The sequence below is a fragment of the Tiliqua scincoides genome, chromosome 4, assembly GCF_035046505.1.
Source record: "Tiliqua scincoides isolate rTilSci1 chromosome 4, rTilSci1.hap2, whole genome shotgun sequence".
In the NCBI taxonomy this organism is placed as follows: Eukaryota; Metazoa; Chordata; class Lepidosauria; order Squamata; family Scincidae; genus Tiliqua; species Tiliqua scincoides.
Genome location: NC_089824.1, coordinates 172,754,750 through 172,777,065, shown reverse-complemented (window position 1 = coordinate 172,777,065; position 22,316 = coordinate 172,754,750). Strand labels below are relative to the sequence as shown.

Genomic DNA, 22,316 nt, shown 5'->3' with positions numbered 1-22,316 from the left:
GGAAGGCTGAATAAAGCACCTAAAAATCACATAATTGGGTGAGCCATGCTGGAAAGTAATGGATGAAACCACCAAAGTTACATGACTTCATCGGCATTTGATCATAGGATTAAGCCCTTGTGGAGTAATGTTCTCCATATCGTAACTGGGCAGGCCTGAATGGCTTACAGCTGGCTTTCCTTCTGCCACTGTGAATTCCTATTTGGACATCAGAATTTGTATGCTGGTGGCCTCTAAGCATGTCATTCTCACAAAATGAAATAGCACCCCATCTATCACATATTCTTTGTGTCTCATTCAGTGGGACCTAACAGGACTACAAACTGCTGCAAGAGATGTGAATTTGAGGCTGTTTAATTAGATTACAGCCCAGTAGTATAGCTGAATATTACCAGGGAGGTAGACACATCTCAGTTCTTAGTGATACCATGCAGCCAAAGCTGCTGGTAAGAAAACAGAAAATTCAGAATTTTACTAAATGCCTACTGGAATTTTCCACAATTTATTTCAAAGTGAAAGAGGCAAATAAAATGTTACAAAAACCCTTTTTTCTGTATACATTGCCTGTAAGGAGTGCTTCAGTCTAACTCGGGTCTCCAAACCCTGGCCCGGGGGCCAGATGTGGCCTGCAGCGAGCCTCTATCTGGCCAGCCTCTTATCCCCTGAAGGCCAGCGGGGCTGAGTGAATGAGCCCACTCATTCATTTATTCATTCATCTAAGTTCCGTCTCTTATTTATTTATTTAAATTTTATATTTAAATTTTTTCGGCCCTCAGCACTGTACCAGATATTTCATGCGGCCCTCTGACCAAAAAGTTTGGAGAACCCTTGTCTAACTGAAGAAAAGCAACCATGTTCAAGGGGAAAAATACAGCTGTTCCACTTTGCCCTTCTCCCCAGGTGTGCATCTTTGAACTGCCCCTGATGGAAAGAAAGCTCAGTCCTGTTCAGAGAATGCCACACTGCTTCAAGGCCAATACTTCCTACATTATCGGTTCTAAGGAAGAGCAGAACACACCCAGCCAGTTGCAGCTTCTTCCTAAACTATCTACAGCCAAAACCGCCTTAAGATTTTAAAAAAATGAAAAAACTTTGTAGTGAAAATGGCTTCTGCTGAAATTCTGTGGGAATCCATGCATAACAGAAAACCATAACCTCTTGCAGGCTTTTTGGCCCCTAGGAGTGAATAGTGAAACACAAGTACATTCAGCAGAAATGAGAAAGGTCAAGAAAACTGAGATGAATAATACCCCAGAGACGAAGGACTGGCTTGTATAAGCGGTCGTAAAGCATGTTGTGTCAATTATAGGAAGTTAAAAACAAGATATAATCAACAATTCACAGAGAGCCAACATCTTCTCCTGTTGATCATGTACTCCAGGTGTTGGAAAGATAGTAGCAAATATTAAGGGTTCTCTCCATGTCCAGATGGATAATTATCCATCATCTGGTTTCTGGTTCTGAAGGCTCCTACTATCCAGCTGTTGCTCCTAAAAAGAGCTCCTCTCTCCTGTCACCTGCTCAGCATGGTCTCAGCATCCATTGTTTGATATGGCCAACTTGAGCGTTGTAGATTCCTGCTGAATTGCTGCAGTTGCCAAGCTGATAGCATCTTCCAAGCTCTGATGCTCTTTTAGCTGAAAATAGAGAGGGGGAAGACATCCCGGCCGTTGAGCAATCCAATAGCTTTGAGAGATTCTTAAGGATCCAAGTGGGGAAAGGGTAAAATAATAAAATTGAATGCTCAAGCCCAAATTCATAACTTTGGGCTATGAAAACCCATCAGATATTTTGGAATTGTTGGTTTAAGCAGGGGTGGTCAAACATTTTGGCAGGAGGGCCACATCATCTGTCTGACACTGTGTCAGGGGTAGGAAAAAAAGAATTAATTTGCATTTCAAATTTGAATAAATTTACATAAATGACTATATTAGGGATGGGAACTTGTATAAATGAATGAATTCAAACTAGTTCTTAAGCACTTTCACACATAGGAAGGGGGTGATCTTCCAGCCCGTTCTTAAGGATCCTCACACACGCTCGCCTGCCCCCTCACCATCCCTCCCTTCTTCCGTCTGTCACGTGGCTTGTGCTGCAGCCTGGCCACCCAGCTGCATACCTGCCTGCGCGCCCACACTGGCTGCCTGCCTGCCCATCCTCCCTCCCTCTCCCGTGTGGCTTGTATTGCAGCTTGTGCTGCAGCCTGACCAGCTGCCCGCCTGCTCAGTTGGTTGGCTGCAGCCTGACCAGCGACCGACCGACCGTCCGCTCGCTCACTCGCTGTCCCTCCCTCGGCAGCTTGAGCTACAGCCTCGCCAGTCAGCTGCCTGTTCACTCAGCCGGCCGCCCACTCAACCACTCTCCCTCCCTCCCTCTGGCAACTTGTGCTGCAGCCTCACTCAGCCAACCGCCAAGTCTAATATATTAGACTTGAAGCTACCATGGTATGTGACTGCATTATGGAAATGTTACAGATCTGTACTTTTAACAGGCTACGAAAATATATGCTTTTATCAATGATAGTAAATGGGACTTACTCCTGAGTAAGTGTGGGTTGGACTGCAGCCTAGGATTGTTAAAACATTTTCCTACTTGATGACATCACTTCTGGTCAAAACATCACTTCTGGTGGGTCCTGACAGATTCTCATTCTAAAAAGTGGGTTCAGATGCTAAAAGTCTGAGCACAACTGTTCTAGTGTGAAACCGACAACAACAGAGACCAAGGCTTTAATATTCTTATAAACAAAACCACTTACAAACAAACCCCTGGAACCTAACTTATTTGTAAACAGGTGGACACCAGGAATAAAAGAATATTGCTGACATGAATGCAAATTACCTGTTCACACTCTAGCCCAGTGTACAGACTACATGCAGATTGGGCATGAGAATAACTTTAAAACCTCCCCTCGCCACACACAGTTCTGCAATGGACTTCCAGTAAATCTGGTTGGCTACATGCACCGATACCTCTGTATAATCTCTTGCCTCTTGGCAACTGGAAGACCAAATGGTAGTCTTAAGAGTTTCAGCTGATGATTCCTCATCTACATGCCAGGCCAGTGTGTGAATCAGCACCAAGATTTTTAGATATAGCATCAATTTTGGAGCCCTCTGGCAAATAGAAGAAGTCACAACAAACACAAAACTTTCCAAAGAAAGTCACTTTACAGCAGTAGTTCCCAAATTCACCAGGAATTTGAGAGCTGCTATAAGTTTTTTGGGGGGTGGGTGGGAAATGCAGCAATGCAATCCCCAGGATCACACTGCTGCCAGGGCAACAGGGGCTTCATTTTACTCACTGGTATCAGCAGGAAGCCTCTGCAGGGCTCCCCAAGTCTTAGAAAATGTAAAAATAAAGATTGCGACCCACTTCTTATTTTCAATCGTGAAACCAGAAGTGGGTTGTGATCTCTTTATTTTTACATTTTCTGAGGCTTGGGGAGCCCCATGGGGGCTTCTGTGGGGTTCCCTGTATCCCTGGGAAGCTACTGCTGATACCAGTGAGTAAAATGAAGCCCCTGATGCTCCAGCAGCAGTGCAATTCCTAGTTTGAGAACTTCTGCTTTACAGAAAACACTGGTTACAAAATAGTGATTACTGACTTGGAGCACAATCTTACACATGTCTACTCAGAAGAAAGTCCTATTGTATTCAATGTGAGTTATTCCCAGGAAAGTGTGTACAGAATTGCATCCTTTGACTTTTGAATCAAGCTAACAATAGATGCTATCCAATATGAGCAATTACTAAATTACTTTCTATTTGGAAGAAAGCTAAGCAGAAGTAGCTCAAGGAGGAAGTGAAGACATGCAATATACTAAGAGATGTGGAAATGAAAGAGAATTGTGTGGTGTGGAAAAAACACAAGTGGAAATGCGTAAAAAGCGCACTAAGGAAAAAAGAAAGCTATTAATATCACTACTCTTTATATGCTTACTAGGAATATTTCCTTAATAATGCCTTCTGTTGATAATGAATTACTTCTTTGGAAGTCTTAGATGATAGCAGGAGAAAGTACAGAACTATCAGATATATTTTCACAATTTTTAAACATTCTAAAAAAAATTCTGCACAATAAAAGTAATTTCCCCAGCTCCTAGTTGGTAGGAACTGTGGGACCAATCCTATTCAATTTTCCAATGCTGGTGCAGCTGTGCCAATGGGGCATGTACTGCATCTTGTGGTGCAGCAGCAGTCACAGAGGCTTCCTTCAGGTATGGGAACATTTGTTCTCTTACCATGGGGCTGCACTGTGAAGGATTGGGCTCTGTACCAGCAATGTGAGACCCAGAAGTTACTCGTAGATTAAAGGCGATAGCTCCGACATGGTGAAAACACAAAGTATATGGGAGGAAAGCAGAACACACAACATGGCTATGCACCAACATATTTGGAAACAGGAGCAGGTGTAGACTGTTTTCACAGTGGGGTTGGTTTTGCTCCTCAAAGGGAACATGCATCTGGCTCCAGACTGAATGTGTACTGTTGCCTTTCTTCCTATGCACTGTCTGTGCTGGGTCTGTTTGGGCTTTTCCAAGCACCTACTTGGTCGTCTGAACAAATATTTGCTAGAAACTTTATTTTTCTGTTTCACATGGTCTACATTTTTTTTTTACACTTCTTTTTACACTTTTCTACACTTCAAAACTTGTTCTGTGTGACTGAAGCAAGGGCTGGTCAATCAGCACTCTGGAAAACTTCATCCTACATTTGGAATATGGGTACATAGTGGCTTCATGACTGATATAAGTACCAGTCAAGTCAAGCAGCATGCCACAAAACTGGTTCCAACAGCAAACTGAAAAAAACATGTTTCCCCAAGCCCAATCTAGAGGGAAAAATCATGCGTGTCTAAAACATGGCAGCTATGCTTCTAGGGTAAGACTATGTGCAACTGTATGTACCCTTAGGTGAGACAAAAGATTTCTTCTTAAGCAATATTACACCAACTACACTTGTGATAATATGTAAATGGTATTAGAATCCCTCTACACAAATTTTGTTTCTTAACCTTCATAAGGTACCATTTCATGCATGTGTATGTTGCCTTGGGGTTCACCAGGCCTTGCAGTAGCTATAGTTGACAATGTTGGGAAATGATAGTCCTCCAGACTTGTTCCAACCAACATCACAAGCATTCTCTGCCATGGAGAGTACAATCTAAACACTTCTGGGAAATTCTGAGACCTGGATATTGCACACTAAGACATGGCAAACAAGATCCCAGAGCCACATGCAGTGTGTGTACAACCCCTTTAAAGATGCAGGCGGGTCAGAGCAAGAGGAAGGCGGAGGGAAGAAGGAAGTGATAGTAGGTGAACTGCTAAATCTAGGAGAGGAACACTCCCTGTGGCTCTAAGAAATCTACACAGAAGGGCACTAATCATTGGTATACTTACATCTACACACAGAACTGAGTAAGAGACAAATTATACAGAAACACTTGTAATGTGGAATAATACTAACCCAAAAAATCCTTCAGCTATGTGTCAGATTCATTGGGGATTGGTGGGCATGCAGATCCATTGTGGAAATAAAAGGCTGCTTGTATGCAAAAGAGAAGGAAGGGAAATTCCTGGCAAATCAAGGTTTGAACCAAAGCAGAAGAATGGAGAGCCACACGACCCGATCCATGTAGAAAGTGGTTTGCTCAAAGCAAGTCAGGACTCACCTGTGATCAATGAAAGTTCTCTGGGGTCGTGCATTTCCAGCCAGTCAAGAATGACTGTAGTTTTCCTTCCATTGTTCTGCAGAACATGGAAAGAGAATCCCCTCCAGCCTGAAGTGGCAAAAAAAGCCAGACCAAGCAGAAACTGAATATAAAAGAAATCCCTTCCCACACCATGCCTGTTATAGGTAAAAGAGCAATGCAGCAAGCAGAACCCAATTCTTAGTTGAGTATGCAGATACAGTACCTGAACAGCAATGTGAGTGCCATGAGCAGTTACTAGAACTGCCAACTGTTGATGGTGGATGGAGGTTATGGCTGAATCCTCAGGTACTACAGTCCCAGAAGTAATTATTGTAATCTGAAAAGTATCACATCAGACACAATGATTATATTCTGGCAAGGGCTTCCTCAGCATAGCTCCAAGTGAAGTATTTTTAAGCAACTTGTACCGGATGTATCTCAGTCCCACTGGTGCTAACCATAGACACAGCATTTGGGCTAGTTGCTGAAATCTCTTCCTGTGACATGGGTATCACTGTGCCAATCTGTGTCACCATGGTAATATCACTGCCAAGTACCCATAAGTCTTCATGAAACAGACTGACCTGCAAGGACCAGAGAAACAGGACAAATCACAGGTTACAGGAGTCCCACTATTGGCAGAGTTGCACTTGCCAGAGACCCATGAAAGGGCCATCTTGGCATTGCCTCCACCTCTTATGAACTCCTTTCCCCTTGAGGTACAGCTGGCTCCATCATTTCCACTGTTCTGACAAGTGGCAGAAACTATTTCTGTTGCATTTAGACTTAGGGGTCTCGGGTTGTGTTCTATTCACCTATGCTGTGTTAGATTTTAAAAAAAACAACACCTCTCTTAAGGATTGCACCCCAACATTGGAAGACCCCCTTTGGTATTTATACCTGTTTTCTTCCATCCCGAGATATAAGATCCACCGGTTTAGGCATGGCATCTTCCCCCTCTTCCACCTTCACAGTAGCAATACACTGGCGTTTCAATGGAGGAACTTTCTTATCAACAGTGGCAGCTGGGAGAACAAGGAAAGTCAATTCAGCGAAAAGGTCCCAGTGAATGAGGGCCATCAAATGGTTATACTTTATCCCAGTATCTGAAGTCAGATACATAAAGAACAGAGACAAAACAAAAAAGTGCTGAGACAAAGGACTATATAGAAAAGAGCTGGAAAGAGACAAGAAGCTGCAAGCCCAGGGTGCGAATCTTCCCACAAAGGTGTCTGCTCACCTTCCATCTGTTGCTCATAGAGGGCCTGTTCACTCTCCTCTGTGGCCTCCAGCTCCCCATGAGTAGTGCGCTTGTGCATAGCTAATGTAGAGGTCTGTCGGTAGGTTTTGCCACAGGTGCTGCAGGTGTATGGCTTGCAATGTGTGTGAACCACATGGTGTTTGTAGAGGCTAGAATATTCTGTGAAGCATTTTCCACAGCCTGGTACCATGCACGTGTATGGCTTCTCCCCTGGGACAAAACACGTTGTACCAAGAGTACTTTAGGAGCATAAACTGACAGCCCAGTCCTAACCAGCTTTCTAGAAGCGATGCAGTCTCAATGCAGCCCTTAGGTAAGGAAACAAACATTCCCTTACTTTGAGGAGGCCTCCATGACTTCCCCCCCCCCCCCGGTGGCAGGACAGAGCACACGCACCATTGGAACAGCAGCATTGGCACTAGAAAGTTGGTTAGGATAAGGCTGCAAGTTAAGTTGCAGCAGTTAGAAAGAAACCTCTCCAAAACCACTCCAAAAATCTTACATTAATAATTCAATGCATAAATCCTCTCATCATCTTACAGAGGGATTTGGTTCAACGTTAGCAAGCCTAAGTGTAGTTCATTTCTATTCTGGGAACCAGTAACGTGGCACTGGACTTGCCTACAAAGTTTAAACAGCCAAATGCAATCCACTAGCTGTATGACACAACTAGAGACTTCTGGAAAGAAAAACATGCCCCATGTTTACCTGTATGGATTCTCATGTGGTTCTTGTAGTTGGTGGCACTAGTGAACCCTCTCCCACAGTTGGGAGTAGGGCACAAGTATGGCCGCTCACCAGTGTGTGTCCGAATGTGAACCTTACGTATATTGGATGTGGTGAAAGAGCGGCCACAGCCTTCAAAAGGACACCTGAAGGGACGCTCACCTTTAGTGGAAGGAATAGACAACAGGCATACTTAGTTAGCCAATTACAGCACTGAAAATACAAGACAGTATCATGCTAACTGTGTGAGTGTCATTCTAACAGGCTGCACAAGACACAGGCAGATACTTTCTGTCTCTGTTTCTGTTTCTCCTTTCTGTTCAGTTTCTACTTAGTTTCACTAGGACTGCACTCCTACACACACTTACCTGGGAGTAAATCCCACTGAGTTCAATGGGGCTACCTTCTGCAAGTCAGTTAATTAAAACAAAATCATAATACACATGAACCTAGTATTAATATGACATCTTAGAAGACCTCAGCCAGCTACAATCTGAACAGTACCCAATTCAATTTGTACAATTTGAACAGCACCGATTGAGAGCCAAGGTGGTGTAGTAGTTTGGAAGGTGGACTCAGACCTGGAAGATCCAGATTCAAATCCCCCCTCAGCCATGAAGCTTCCTGGGTGACCTTGTGACTGTCACTTTCTCTCAGCCTCGCCTACCTCACAGGGTTGTTGTGAGGACAAAGGAAGGGGAGCAGCTGTGTATACCACCCTGAGCTCTTTCGAGGAAGGGTGGTATAAAAATGTGAAAAATAAATAAAATAAATTCTAGGTAGAACTGTAAAACCTACAGCCATCAAGGAAAGTAAAGCATTTGTCCATCAGCACAATTTTTCAAAAATGGACAAGTGGGCCGCATCTAGACATGCCTATACTATCACATAGGCATCTAAAACTACAATGCATGTGAGGAGGTGGTTTGAATACCACCACCCCCACTGCCCTTTGATTAGGAGAATGGGTACAGCACAATGGGAGAACATGCTCTCTCTTGTGTCTCTTGGGACATACTTGTGCAGGTTTCTCATCACAGGGAGGGTGAGGCTGTGAAACTATTGTCCAAAGTCCCATAGTACTGTAATTTGCTGGAAAACCCTAAATTAAATAATCAGCCCTGCAAGACATACCAGTGTGTGTTCGAATATGTTTTTGTAGGTCTCCAGAAGACTTGAAGGCCTTGGTGCATAAGTCTTCCGGGCACTTGTATGGCTTCTCACCTGTATGAGTTCTTACATGGCTCTTCAGGCTATATCCTGTGAGGAAAAAAGTCATGCAAAATTAGCATTATAATGTAGCATGTGAGGTATAAGGACACAAAGAACAGTTTCAAGACGCAGCACATTCATTTTCCCCAGTCTGCCTGTAGGCCAGTGAGCATGAACGGTGTGAACTCTGAGTTCACCTGGAATGACATACAGGTTGAGTATCATTATTCGAGAGGGTTCCGTTTCCAGAACTCACAAAAATTGCACTACAGCAAATCAATTTAAAATGCAAAGCACCTTTGCTCAGGTAATTTAAAAACAGCCTTGCTGACCTTTGTGAAAAGAGTCATTAAAAGGACAATCCAACAATCAGTCTTTCTCCAGGTGCTTAGAAAGGATTATTTTTCTTTCACTGTTCAGGGGAAGGGAGGGGGTCACTTGGAGAGAGAATGATTGATGGATTGTCTGCTGGCTGCCCTCTCTCTAACTATTGCAAAGGATTGTTTTCCTTTAAAGGGCCCTTCTCATCCGGTTGAGATAAAAATCACTACAATAGTAAGAAAAGCATTTTAAAGGGGTGCATTTTCCCCTTCTCCAGGGATCAGCATATTCTTTCTCATTTGCAGTGGCCATTCGTGTTGAGTCAAATTCATGTATAAAATATCCGTGTATAACAAGGCTGGACCTGTATTTAGTTCACACAAAGAGCCATTTCATCGTTCTTCCAAATTCAGCACCTAACTGATTTAAATGTGGACCTTCATTCTAAACTCTGCATGACTCCACTGGAGCAACAGAATGTTTTATAATGTCACAGCATTACCTGTTGCAAAGGTTTTCCCACAGCTTGAGAAATCACATCTGTATGGACGATCACCCGTATGAACTCGCTCATGCACCTGCAGAAGAGCAAAGATTAATCCAAGGCTCAGATGAGCTGAAGGGTCAGCTTCATTACAAAATGTGGGATTGAGGGGAGAAGAGGTTAACACCCCAACTCTCCAGTTACAGTATTTTGTTATCTCAAATCAAATCCCTTCAGGACCATTCTGATAATCCAGTGATCTCTTTGTACTTACTGAGGTAAAATACAGCTAGCAGGGTTTTGTGCCCTGAAGATTTGCATAGGCAGGGATGTAAGAGGCTGTGTTCTAAACAACTATGTAGATATTGTATGCACAAGAGCGTAATGTTTAAAGAACAACACAGGATATGGGCTGCTATTTTTAGTAGCTGTCATGTCTCCCCTCCCAATCTAGTTCAACTTATCTCAACTCCACACGCAATTATGATATGGAGTAACATCCAGGGAATGCATATCACAGGCTGAACACAGCAGGGGAAAACATATCATTACAACAATTCACCTTGGAATAAGCTGAATGGACATTTCCAAGATGAAGGAGAACTGAATATGGGGCTGCTACTCTGCTACATGAAGCTCCATCTTAAGCTTTGGCCGCAATCCTAACCAACTTTCCAGCACTGACATAAGGGCAATGAGACTCCGAGGTAAGGGAACAAAATTTGCCTTACCTTGAGGAGGCCTCCATGACTGTCCCCCAACTGCAGGATGTAGCATATGACCCACTGGCACAGCTATGCCAGTGCTGGAAAGTTGGTTAGGATTGCGCCCTTAGTCTGGAAACATAATTTGAGATGTGCCTGCTCCGGTTATACATTCTGTTACAAACTATCTGCTGATGACATCCTATTGATATCCGTACCACATTGGAGAGCCAAAAATTGGATTCAAATTTGAATCCACCACAAAGACACAATATAGAATGTTTGGGATACATGGAGGTTTGCACAAATGTGGTGGAGAGAGAAAGAATAGCAGATGTTTGCAGCACACAGACTTTGCTTCAGATTTTGTTTTGTAATTTGCATTTTGTGTTGCTCTTGCGATAGCCTGTTCATTAGCTAGTGAATTTCGATAGCTAGTGTTCGATAGCTAGTTAATTTCACACATATTTTGATTAAACTGAATTGATGAATCTACATTAGATCCACAATCAGTACTCTGACAAGCACAAAATTATGTACAGTCTTGTTAACACACAATGAAAGAAGAGTCCATCAAATGCTGTTAGTGCAGTATGATATGAAAAAAATGGTTTGCTGTTTCCACATTGCTTCCAAATCCTTGCTAACACTCCACCAAGGGAGTTCACCAAAATGTCTATAGCTCAGCATAAGCTCCTCCTTTCTGCCTGTCTTCAGAAGGCAGGAGACAGCTCCCAAAATGGTTAACTACACAGCAGCATCTCTCTTCTGCAGTGTTTACAATTCCTCTTCAGTGCCACAGGACAGTAATCAGTTCTCTGAATGGCAGTTACATAATTTTTAGCATGTACATCTTCACTGACTTCAATGCATTTGGATTTAATGGACTTTGGGCCCAATCCTAAGCTCCAACACTAACACAGTCATACCAACGAGGCATGCACTGCATCCTGTGGTGGTGGGGCAGTTGCAGTCTCAAGGTAAAGGCTACATTGGCACAGGAAAGTTGGATAGGACAGGCCCTATCAGCATTAACTGACAAGCCTCCTCCAAATTTGTCAATTAAATTGCAGGTTCACTGTATCAAAAACCCAAAATAGATTGAAGTTTTTGGAGGTATGAAAGCTTACCTTCAAATGATGGGAAGTAGTAAAGAAGCGGTTGCACCCTCTGTACTCACAACGATAGGATTTGTCAGTGACCTGTGGTTCCTTCCTATTGCTCCACACTTCCTCCTCCTGGAAGCCCTGCTTTAAGGAAGTTAAATATGAAGGCTCCTTGCAAATGACCATTCCATCTCACACCACTACACATAGTAGAATTAAAGTCGTCCTGAATGTTTTGTATTTGTTATACAATATCTTGAGGGCCAACAACAGTGGAAAGGCAGGATGCACGTTTTTTAAAAATGTAAGTGGCATTTTCAAACTTATGTTTATAATTTCTATAGCATTTGTAACATGCAAAGTGACCTACTATCTCCACCTTGTTCATCTTCGCCACCAACAAACCAGGTTGGTTAATGATCCTATTGGTTTACAGATGGAAAATGGGGTACACTGACAAGGCCACAAGTACTGCATGGGTGGAGGGTGTGCCTATGTCTCCTAGGTCCAAGATCAACACCTTAGGCAGTAGTCATCTGCAGAATCTTAGGTAAGTAACTATAATTGTGTATTTACTAATTCATAAAGTAAAAGACATAGTGCTGTACCATATCAGCTAAGAGTTTTGGCATCTCATGTGTTGTTTATTGAAGCACTGAGCTCCACTGAAAAAGAATAATGGCCCAATCCTATTCCACCTGCTAGTGCAGCTGTGCCAAAAAGGAGGCAGAGCAGGAGGCTTCTGAGGGGAAAGTGAATTTAAATTGGACCGTAGCATTCTCACTGTCTTCTCCCTCTGCTGTCCACTTCCTGTTAGTGTTTACACTGTCACCTCCTTCAGTGTTCCTCTAGCAGCTACATGACTAGGTCCTTGCCATTTGCTTCCTTTTTCAAAGTGTTCCAAAGCAAAAAAGGAAGAAAAAGCTGCCTTTTGCAAACAAAGAGCGATGAATTATTGAGCACGTCAGGATGGGAATTTGAGAACCGCTGATAAGTGAAACTGCAGATATGGGCCAAGCAGATACTTGGGGGGGGGGAACGCAGCACCTATATTCTTTGAAAGGTGAATGAAATCTTACAAGCTTAATCATCATCATCCTCATGTTCATGACAATCACTGGAAACGTATCACTAAGAAACACAAACCTGTGAAAGAACATTGCAGGAACCATTGCTTTGAAAGTGATGAGTGCTAGTCATTTCCTCTTCTTCCTCACAAACCTGCAAGAAAGACTCTTAACATTTTCAATTAACCACTTGTGCAGCACAGAATAGGCAATTAGCTCTAAGCAAAAGTATTTATGCAGGTGGCTAATAATAACCTTGGCATCCTTCCTCCCCACCCGCATTTCAAATTGCTACTAGGGTGCCATATGCAACAGCAGAAAGTTTTAACTCATGTTTATACCATCAATGGAATCCATACTTCAACGTACAATGGAAACAAACAGCTTTGTGTCTCTCTACCTTTATCATATAGACACATGGTCAACAACTATCGTAACACAGTGAATACAAGACTAACTATGAAAATGGAACCATGATTCATGGTTCTGATATGAATTCATGTGGTGGTCTTTGGCAAGCCAATTTCTCTCAGTCTCAACTCCCTTCCATACCATCAATAATACTGGACCTATCTTACAGGGCCTGATTACTTGAATCTCACAATAGTTTAGAAGCCAGACAATTTTCCATAAGCTACCCAGACAAAGGAAGAAGCAGCATATCCTGACCTTGCTGGCATAATCCTTGAGAGCAGAAATGGTTTCAACATCAAAGGCATCATCCTTCTCTTCTGCAGCCAAGTCTGCAAGTCCGACGTCTGCTTGCACTGAGAGGATGGTGCTGCCCACTGACATGGGTACAGGATGGTGTATGAAGGCTGTAGATCCATCTTCCAGTTCGATTGGTTCCAGGGTGTTGGGGTCATAACCCTCTGGAGGGGACCACAAACACTGTAGTAGCACATGTCAGCTCTAACTGCTACTTATCTATCTCGTGATCATTTAGAGCTGGTAAAAGATGAAGAGTTAAGAGAATCAATAACAGAAATTTAACAGCGGCTCAAAATTCAATCTTTTTACAGCAATGGTCCAACTTTAATTTTTAGCTAAAGACTGCAACACAAACACATTCCACTCTTTTGTTAATAGATGTTCATGTAATGATTCTACCCACTCCTTTGATTTGCTTGGAAAATTATCAAGAAACGGCTGTTGGCTTGCTTTTGCAGAGTGGGTGAGTGGAAATTTCTCACTCTGGAGGGTACATTCCAAATTGCTATGGGGAAAGAAATTGTGGTGCACTGATAATGTCTTTACTACGGTTTAATAGCCATGCCTGTGATCCAGACTGGCATGGGTATACCATCTGCCTTCCTACTTGAACTTGTTAAAAAAAGTTTTCGTCAGAGCTACTGTTTTGCACTGCTTAGAACTATATCATTCTTATAATCACTGCATTTGCTGACTTGTAAGCTGCCTTGAATCCAGAGAAAATTAGGCAAAAATAATAATATTAAGAAAATGTCCAAGACAAGGAGCCATAATGTTCTGAAAAAATAGCAAAATGCACTGACTATATGATCACATTCCTCAGAGATCAGTTTCTGAATTGTTTTACCAAACATTAGCCACTGATAGGAAGATACAATTTGTCAATTACCTTTGGGAGTGTGATGTATAAAAGCCATAGTGCCATCTTCCAATGCAATTGGCTGACCATCCTCAAATATGATAGGCTCTACAAGATAAAACCAAAACACAAACACACAAATTAACATCGGGCACCAAGTCAATTTGCCCAGTTTCTTATGCAACAAAAAGTAAACAAAACTCGCTAACAAGAGAGACTTCTTCCTCATAGGCTTAGGAAGTCTTTTATCTGCAGGCCTTAAGTAGCAAGGTGGGAAAAGAAGCCACTCCATGTTGATTCAATGAGAGACTAAAAAATCATATTGCTGTGTTCATTCAACTTATACCTTGCATTTCGCTAGTGGGCCTGAAGGCAGCTAACACAAAAAATTAAAAATCAGAAGCTAAACATTCCAGAAAAGACATACAAACCAAGATAAATGATAATAAATACAAGAGCCCAGCATGGATAAAAATGATAATAAATCCAAGAGCCCAGCATGATTCAGGAATTCTAAGATGTTTTCTAATAAATGTTTTAATCAAGTGAGGAAAAAGTTCTTGTGCCAGAGTCTCCTCTTTTCAAGTTTGTATCCATTGTTCCATACGCCAGCTCTTCAGGTATTTGAAGAGCACCATCGTATCCCCTCTCGACACCAGGCTAAACATACCAAATTCCCTCAATCTTTCCTTGTAAGACTTGTCCTCCAGTTCTCTGATCATCCTCACTACTCTTCTCTGAACCCGTTCCAGTTTGGCTGCATCTTTCTTAAAGTGAGGTGACCAGAATGGAACACAGTAATCCAGATGAAGTCTGACCAATTCTGAGTAAAGCGGAACCACTATATCTCATGACTTGGAAGCTACAGTTCTAGTAATGCAGGCTAAAACTGTGTTAACCTTCTTCGTAGCTGCATCACACTGCTGACTCATGTCAACCACCTCCAGTCATATCCAGTCAACTGGGTGGGCATGCCATGACATTCATACCAGCAAGTTCTCCCATTGTCTCACCTTTCTGCACCAATACTTGTTGGATAAAAGCTGTGGACCCATCCTCAAGTTCAATCACTTGCCCTTCAATTAACTTCTCTTCTGAAACAGCTAAAAAGAAAATAAAGTAAGTCTAATCTCATAAAGTACTTTCACCCACAATCTACTGATGAATCCTACTGAGAAAGACTATTAAAAAGAATTGAAGAGGTCTGTGATAGGCTTTCTAGAAAGGGAGGGTGCAGAGGATATGGTGGCAGAGGCTTTATGCTTTATGGCACGTTTGTGACACCCAGAGCTGGTGGTACGTATGTACCACTGGCAGTAAGGCCCATAGGATTGGGCCCTTAGTCAGCACCCACCTACATTACAAAATAAAGGTGAAGGGCATATTAATAAATACACCAGTAAGCATTTTTCTTCTCTAAGCTAAGGAAATAGAATTGAGTAAAAATAAAAAACCTAAACTGGAAAGTTGGATAGGATTGGGCCTTAGGTTGTCCAACTCTCTTTCCCCAACCATAAGACAACATGCACCACAGCTCCAAAACAACTCACCATTAGTATCTTGTTGAACAGAAGCTGTTGTCCCATCAGAAAGGGTCACTGCCTGTACTTCCAAGCTCTCCATTCTGCTCTGATGGCTGTTTCTCACGCATGTATTCAGTAGGAAAACCTTTTCCTCCTTGCTTTAGAACTAAAATACAAATTGCAACTTAGATACATATTTCTTTCCATTTCTTTTAAATATGTATTTAACGTGGGATAGGAGTCTAACTAATCTTTCCAGGAGTTCACTAGAAAGAGTTATACAAATGCATTAAAAAAAGGTCTATTAGTGACTCTTCAGCATGACAGATAAATGAAACCTCCATATTCAGAAGCCGTATGCTGTTGACAAACCACAGGGGAGGGCTGTTGCCTTAAGGCCTTGGCAGAGGGTTTTCTGGAGGCCAGTGTTGGAAACAGGATGCTGAACTACATGGCTTGATCCAGCAGCACTCTTATGTGAATATTATAAAGATAGCACACACAACTTTTTCAGCTTTTGTGTTAAGCAATAATTAAAAAGTTAAGACAAACATATACTGTATGCAATATATGAGTATACAAAAGATAACATTCTAAAACATTTCTCCCCTGTTTTTCCTTCTGTAAGTGGGACACCCAAGGTTCCAAGAACACAATAATATTCTAAAAAATATGAATACAATAAAAGTAAAAAAAAAAAGCAGCAAATAAAAATATTTGTAGTAATAAAAGCAACAAAGGCAGCAGTAGGAAAAAAAGCAATTAAGGGCGCAATCCTAACCCCTTATGTCAGTGCTTTCTAGCACTGGCACAGCGGTACCAATGGGACATGTGCTGCATCCTGCAGTTGGGTGTCACTCACTGAGGCCTCTTCAAAGCAAGGGAATGTTTGTTCCCTTACCTCAGAGCTGCATTGCCCTTATGTCAGTGCTGCAAAGCACTGACATAAGGGGTTAGGACTGTGCCATAACTCTTTAACAGGTACCAATGGGGGGGGGGGGACAATAGTAAGATAAACTGGAACTAAAGCCAACAGAAAACCTACAATGAGAAAATTAAACAGAAAAGAAAAACAACAAATAACAAACAAGAGTCCCTTTCCCCTACTCAGACAGAGCTTAAACAAAATGACCAAAAGCGCCAGTATATTTGGGAAAAACTAAGTTGACATAAGCCACCCTTCATCCTAAGAGCACCTAGCTTACCTTATCTGAAAGTTGAATATATCCATGCTTCCGCAATAAGCAAGGAAATTTCACACCAGCAGAACAGCAAACCCAGAGACAGTGAACATAACGGATATGCTGACTCTCCTAGGCTTGCTGTTGTTTCCCCATATATCTAAAGTGACAAGAAGAATCCAAGATATAAAAACTGTGTCCACTTTGACTGTTCTGGTGAAACACACAAGGTTAGTTTTGCAATACAGGATACAACAGTGCAGAAGCCTAAGGCCCACACTAACTTGGTGAGGAGTGCAAGTTATCAGAGTTGGGGCTAACAAACTACATTGGGTGCTGACAGAACGGCCATCAGTATAAATTGGCCCCAACTGGTGCAGATTTCTCAGATTTATCCTGGTGTGATAGAAGTTGGGCCACTTTCCTTTTTCCAGTTATGTAATACTCTGCCAGCAGCAGTCCCCTCTCTCACATTCCTAAAACCAGTCACATGGTATTCCTACATCATTCAGGAACTTTATTTAAAGAATGTAATTTCTGTTTTAAGGTATAACATATAATATATGCTTGTGATCACCAGGCAAAGACCTTTTAATTCTCCCAAACATTTAATGACTTTTAATGTTGCTTTCAACCTGCTATTTTTGAGATTTTGATGATTCTTTGCTGTATTGTGCTGTAAACCATCCTGATCATTTCCACTGAGGTCTAAATATAAATAAATAAAAGCTACAAGAAAAACAGGTAATGAAAAATGGGCAATAACAAATTTTCTTCGTAAACCACTTTGAATTTTTTTTGTTCAAAAGTGGTATATAAATACTGTTAATAATAATAATGTTGTTCATCTGATTCAGTATATAGATATACATTTATATCATGATGGTATCATCATTCTTTCACTGGTAGATGCAGGAAACAACAGAATGGAAATCCAGTATTAATAATGGGTGACAACCTCTTTGATTCTTATACCTGGAAGGTAAGTTTATGCTTTATCATAACCACCCATATTTGGTTTATCTAATCTCTATACATGAGTGAAGTAAAATGCTTTACAGCAGGGGTGCCCAAACCCCGGCCCTGGGGCCACTTGTGGCCCTCGGGGGCTCCCAATCAGGCCTGCGGGGAGCCCCCAGTCTCCAATGAGCCTCTGGCCCTCCAGAGACTTGCTGGAGCCCATGCTGGCCCAACGCAACTGCTTTCAGCATGAGGACGACTGTTCGACCTTCCACATAAGCTGTGGGTTGAGGGCTCCCTCCGCTACTTGCTGTTTCACATCTGTGATGCAGCAGTGGCAACAAAGGAAAGGCTGGCCTTGCTTTGTGCAAGGTCTTTTATAGGCCTTGAACTATTGCAAGACCTTCATTCATTCATATAGGTTCCATCTCTAATATATTCATTTAGGTAAATTTATTCAAATTTGAAATGTAAATTAATTCTTTTTTCCCCGGCCCCCAACACAGTATCAGAGAGATGATGTGGCCCTCCTGCCAAAATGTTTGGACACCCCTGCTTTACAGGTTCATATTATTTTGGCTAGGAACAGACTAAAGAGCAAATTCCCATCTGGCTTTTCTGTCAGAGTATTAGTCTTCCCTTGGACAAGGTATTCGTTTGCACTGATAGCCTCACTTTTGAAAGTGAACTATTCAGCAACTATTGTTGCTGAAAAGCACAGGATTGCTCCCAAAAATGGTACAGGAATTCTTTGATAGAAATATCTAGAGTTCTTTAATCAGACATGCTAGTTTTTTTTTAATCTCAAGCAAAAATCTTGAGGGTAGAATCAGAGGATTTCAGTAAAATTCAGAGCAACAAGAGTTATACCAAAGCTCTTATTTGAAACTGAATAATAGTAGAATCTGACCCACCTACTCCATTTCAAAAATGTCTATGGCTGCCTCCTACATTGTCAACTCAACAAACCTTTATTAGGCATAGATATCTGATAAATAACTGTGCAAATACCATACAAAGAATAAGTTTATAAACCAAACCAATATACATGTGCACCTGTACAAATGTACACATATACATACATATATTGCACACACATATATGCAATGTGACAGACAGCCAATTACAAACTTTACCATATTGCAGACTTCTCAATAATTACTTGAGACCAATAGCACAATTCAAGTTACTATGCAACTATACAATTCAAGAACTACGCAACTGAGGGGGTTATATGCTTGATATCACCCACCAATAAGAGTTGAATGATAGCATTCTCAGAAGGTCCTATTTTAGTACTGAGCAAGGGAGAGAGAAATTGATGCCTTAGCGCTTCATATCTGGGATAGCGTAACGTAATGTGCATAGAAGATTCTACCTTGCCTAAATTACAGCGACACAGATGTTCTTCCCTGGGGCTCTTCTAAATTTGCCAAGTAAGTTGTTAGAGCGGATCACATTACAACATGCCACGGTGATGGCCCTCCTTTCGGGTGGGGGCACACTAGGAAGGACAGATAATTTGGTCCTACATGGTCCAACAAGAAGCTGACGGAACATACCAAGATCCAGGTCTACAGAGCTTGCGTCTTGAGCACACTTCTGTACTGCAGCGAGTCATGGACTCTTCGCTCACAACAGGAGAGAAAACTGAACGCTTTCCATATGTGCTGCCTCAGACGCATCCTCAGTATCACCTGGCAGGACAAAGTTCCAACACAGTCCTGGAACAAGCTGGAATCCCTAGCATGTATGCACTGCTGAAACAGGGATGCCTGCATTGGCTTGGTCATTTCATGAGAATGAGTGATGGCCAGATCCCAAAGGATCTCCTCTATGGAGAACTCGTGCAGGGAAAGCGCCCTACAGGTAGACCACAGCTGCGATACAAGGACATCTGCAACAGGGATCTGAAGGCCTTAGGAATGGACCTCAACAGATGGGAAACCTTGGCCTCTGAGCGGCCCGCTTGGAGGCAGGCTGTGCAGCATGGCCTCTCCCAGTTTGAAGAGGCACTTGGCCAACAGACTGAGGCAAAGAGGCAAAGAAGGAAGGCCCACAGCCAGGGAGACACACCAGGGACAGACTACATTTGCCAGCAACCTCATATGTAGACTATTCATTTGTCTAGCCCAGTATTGTATAACTCCTGAAAGCTCTTCAAGATCTCAGATAAGAAGTCTTTCCCTACTCTGCCACTTAAAAAAATTTTTAACAGAAGATGTAAGGGACTGAACATGCCATCTTCACTACATTTAAGAATGGAGAAAGAACTGGAGGCTATGGTGTGTTGAGGAACAAAATTCATTAGGGAGGAAAGAAATTGGTCCAGGGATTACAGCTTCTGTAACAGGTATTGTGAAAGTGAAGTAAGAAAAGTGAATGTGGAATGCATATTGTCTATACCAATGAAGTGGAGAATCAATGGGATAAATGTGTTGGCTGCTTCAAAATACCCAAGAAGCACTTGGACTTGCACTGAAGTACAGCAAAGAAAGAGTTCACTGGATGACTAGGTTTGCCATATGAAAGTGGAATTGAAATTGAATCTGCATAAGGTGGCTGGGGGGTTCAAAGGTCCCAGAGCAGAGTGTTTCAGGAATGGGAACTGAGCTGATCTAACTAATGAAAATATTTAAGATGCAGAGAACTAGGAAGAAGAAACACATATGTGTGCCATCACAACTATAAGTGTGTAATAGGTGCAGGACTATCACCTTCTGAAACTTCCTCTAAAATTTTTGAAAGCACAGTTTGTCTGGAAAGCACAAAAAAGGGAGGGAGGAAAACTATTTCATAATTTGCTTACTATATAGCTAAGAGTACACTAAACATAGTATTCAGTTATGTACCTCTATCTATTCCTATTGGAATGAAATGAGAAAACATGATGTTGCACTTGTAAAGAGGTATCCTGAACTGTATCATTCTATTATTTTAATTAAAAAAAAAATAAGCAACATTTATTATAAAGTTTCCATTTTTGTGAAACACTTTGGCATGGAAGTAGAAATGCTTAAGGTGAATTTGGGCAACCTCTGACTCACTAGTAGGGACTATAGGTGCAAAAACTGGATGACATTGTGCAGGAACAGGTGAAGAACTACTGCAACAAATAGTGGCTGACAGTACAATAAACCAAGACTGAAACGTGAAAATGTAATATTTTAATTGCAGGGGTACAATTGGTGCTCTGTTTAGAGCAGTGGTTCCCAAACTTTAGGAGCCTGCAGACCACTAAAGCAAAACTGGAATAGTCATGGACCACACACCATGCTGGCTATGGGTGGTCTGTTCTCCACCTTCTCTGGTGGTCCAGGGGGAAGCATCTCTCAAGTGAGCACTCCCCAAAGACCACCAAAGAGGGCAAGTGACACTTCAGCGTCTGCTGTGGATGGTCCATTCTTTGCTCTGTCTGGTGGTAGCGCTTGCTCAGCAAGACATTGGAAGTGATCAAAGGTGATTTTATTCCTTGTGGGACCACTCAGGGTATTGAGTGGGCTACTCAGGGTAGCCCAAGAGAGACCTTGTGGGCTACTCAGGGTATTGCAGACCACCTGTGGACTACAGGACCACAGGTTGGGAACCAGTGGTTTAGAAGAGGGGACTGGGACAAGGGTTTGATTGAAAGCTCTTTTGTAGGAGCACAGCAAAAGGGAAAAGAATAAGAAAAAAATTCCCAGAAGAAGTTCTGCAGGTAAGGCTGCCAATTTTCTTCTTGCATCACTCCTGGATCTAGGAGTGCTTGACAGGTAGAATGCAACAGCTGAGCTTACAACCAGCATAAGTCTCCAACCCCTGTGACAGCTGCATGGCAGGAAGAAACACCACAGGTGCAGCTTCCTTCAACTCCCATGACAGCTGCACAGCAGGCAGAAACTCAGCAGGTTCAGCATCCCACCAACTCAGCAGGTTCAGTGTCCCGCCAACTCCTGCGACAGCTGCACAGCAAGCAGAAACTCCACAGGTGCAGCTTCCCCAACCCCTGCAACATCTGTACTGAAGGCAGACACTCCGAGGTGCAGCTTCCCTCCCATCACTGCCCAAGGCAGCGTTGCTTCAAGTTCTGCTCACCACACAGCTGCTGCGGGCACAGAGCCCTCTAGGAGAGAGAGCAGGGTCGCCCTTCCTACCGGCTGGGCAAGGGCTTGGGATGCGCGGAAGGGGTGGGCAGCCCAGTGCTGACAAGGGGGGGAAAGGCGGGGCGCTGCTGGGAGGGACCCTGGGGAGCCTACCCGTCTCCTCAGGCCACCTCGGAGCCCGCCAGGAGAAAGGGCTGGGACTCCGCTCAGGTGCCGGGCCTGAGCCTCGCCCCTCATCCCCGCCTCCCGCGGGAACCCACCTGTGGAGGGCCGAGTCCGCCGCCTGACCGCCGCGCAGCAGGCCTTGCCCACAGCTACCAGCCCGGGAACCTGCATGACGAGCTCTACACCCGTCTTCCCCGCCTGCTCCTCTCCTTCCATCCAGATTCCAGGGCCCCGCAGGGTCCTCTCTGGAGCCCGGA

The 22,316-nt window shown here is 42.9% G+C and overlaps 1 protein-coding gene across 1 annotated transcript; it reads right to left on the bottom strand.

Moving 5' to 3' along the window:
* Positions 1-514: 514 nt before the first annotated feature.
* ZNF76 (zinc finger protein 76) lies at positions 515-22,316 on the bottom strand. Its single transcript, XM_066623352.1, has 16 exons — positions 22,155-22,316; positions 16,877-17,012; positions 15,699-15,837; positions 15,162-15,251; positions 14,179-14,256; positions 13,248-13,450; positions 12,658-12,732; positions 11,536-11,655; positions 9,720-9,795; positions 8,819-8,944; positions 7,667-7,846; positions 6,938-7,168; positions 6,598-6,722; positions 6,126-6,281; positions 5,921-6,034; positions 515-1,637 (listed from the first exon to the last, which is right to left on the bottom strand). Exons 3-16 carry the CDS (start codon positions 15,769-15,771, stop codon positions 1,533-1,535), a joined length of 1,752 nt encoding a protein of 583 aa, XP_066479449.1. The 5' UTR covers positions 15,772-15,837; positions 16,877-17,012; positions 22,155-22,316; the 3' UTR covers positions 515-1,532.

What these genes read in the sequence shown, in the direction of transcription:
- ZNF76 (XM_066623352.1), bottom strand. Translation starts at nt 15,771, where the DNA reads ATGGAGAGCTTGGAAGTACAGGCAGTGACCCTTTCTGATGGGACAACA. An exon ending in TGTTCAACAAGATACTAATG is followed by an intron (nt 15,252 to 15,698) that starts GTGAGTTGTTTT and finishes TTTTCTTTTTAG; the next exon opens with CTGTTTCAGAAGAGAAGTTA. An exon ending in GTGGGACTGAGATACATCCG is followed by an intron (nt 6,035 to 6,125) that starts GTACAAGTTGCT and finishes GATACTTTTCAG; the next exon opens with ATTACAATAATTACTTCTGG.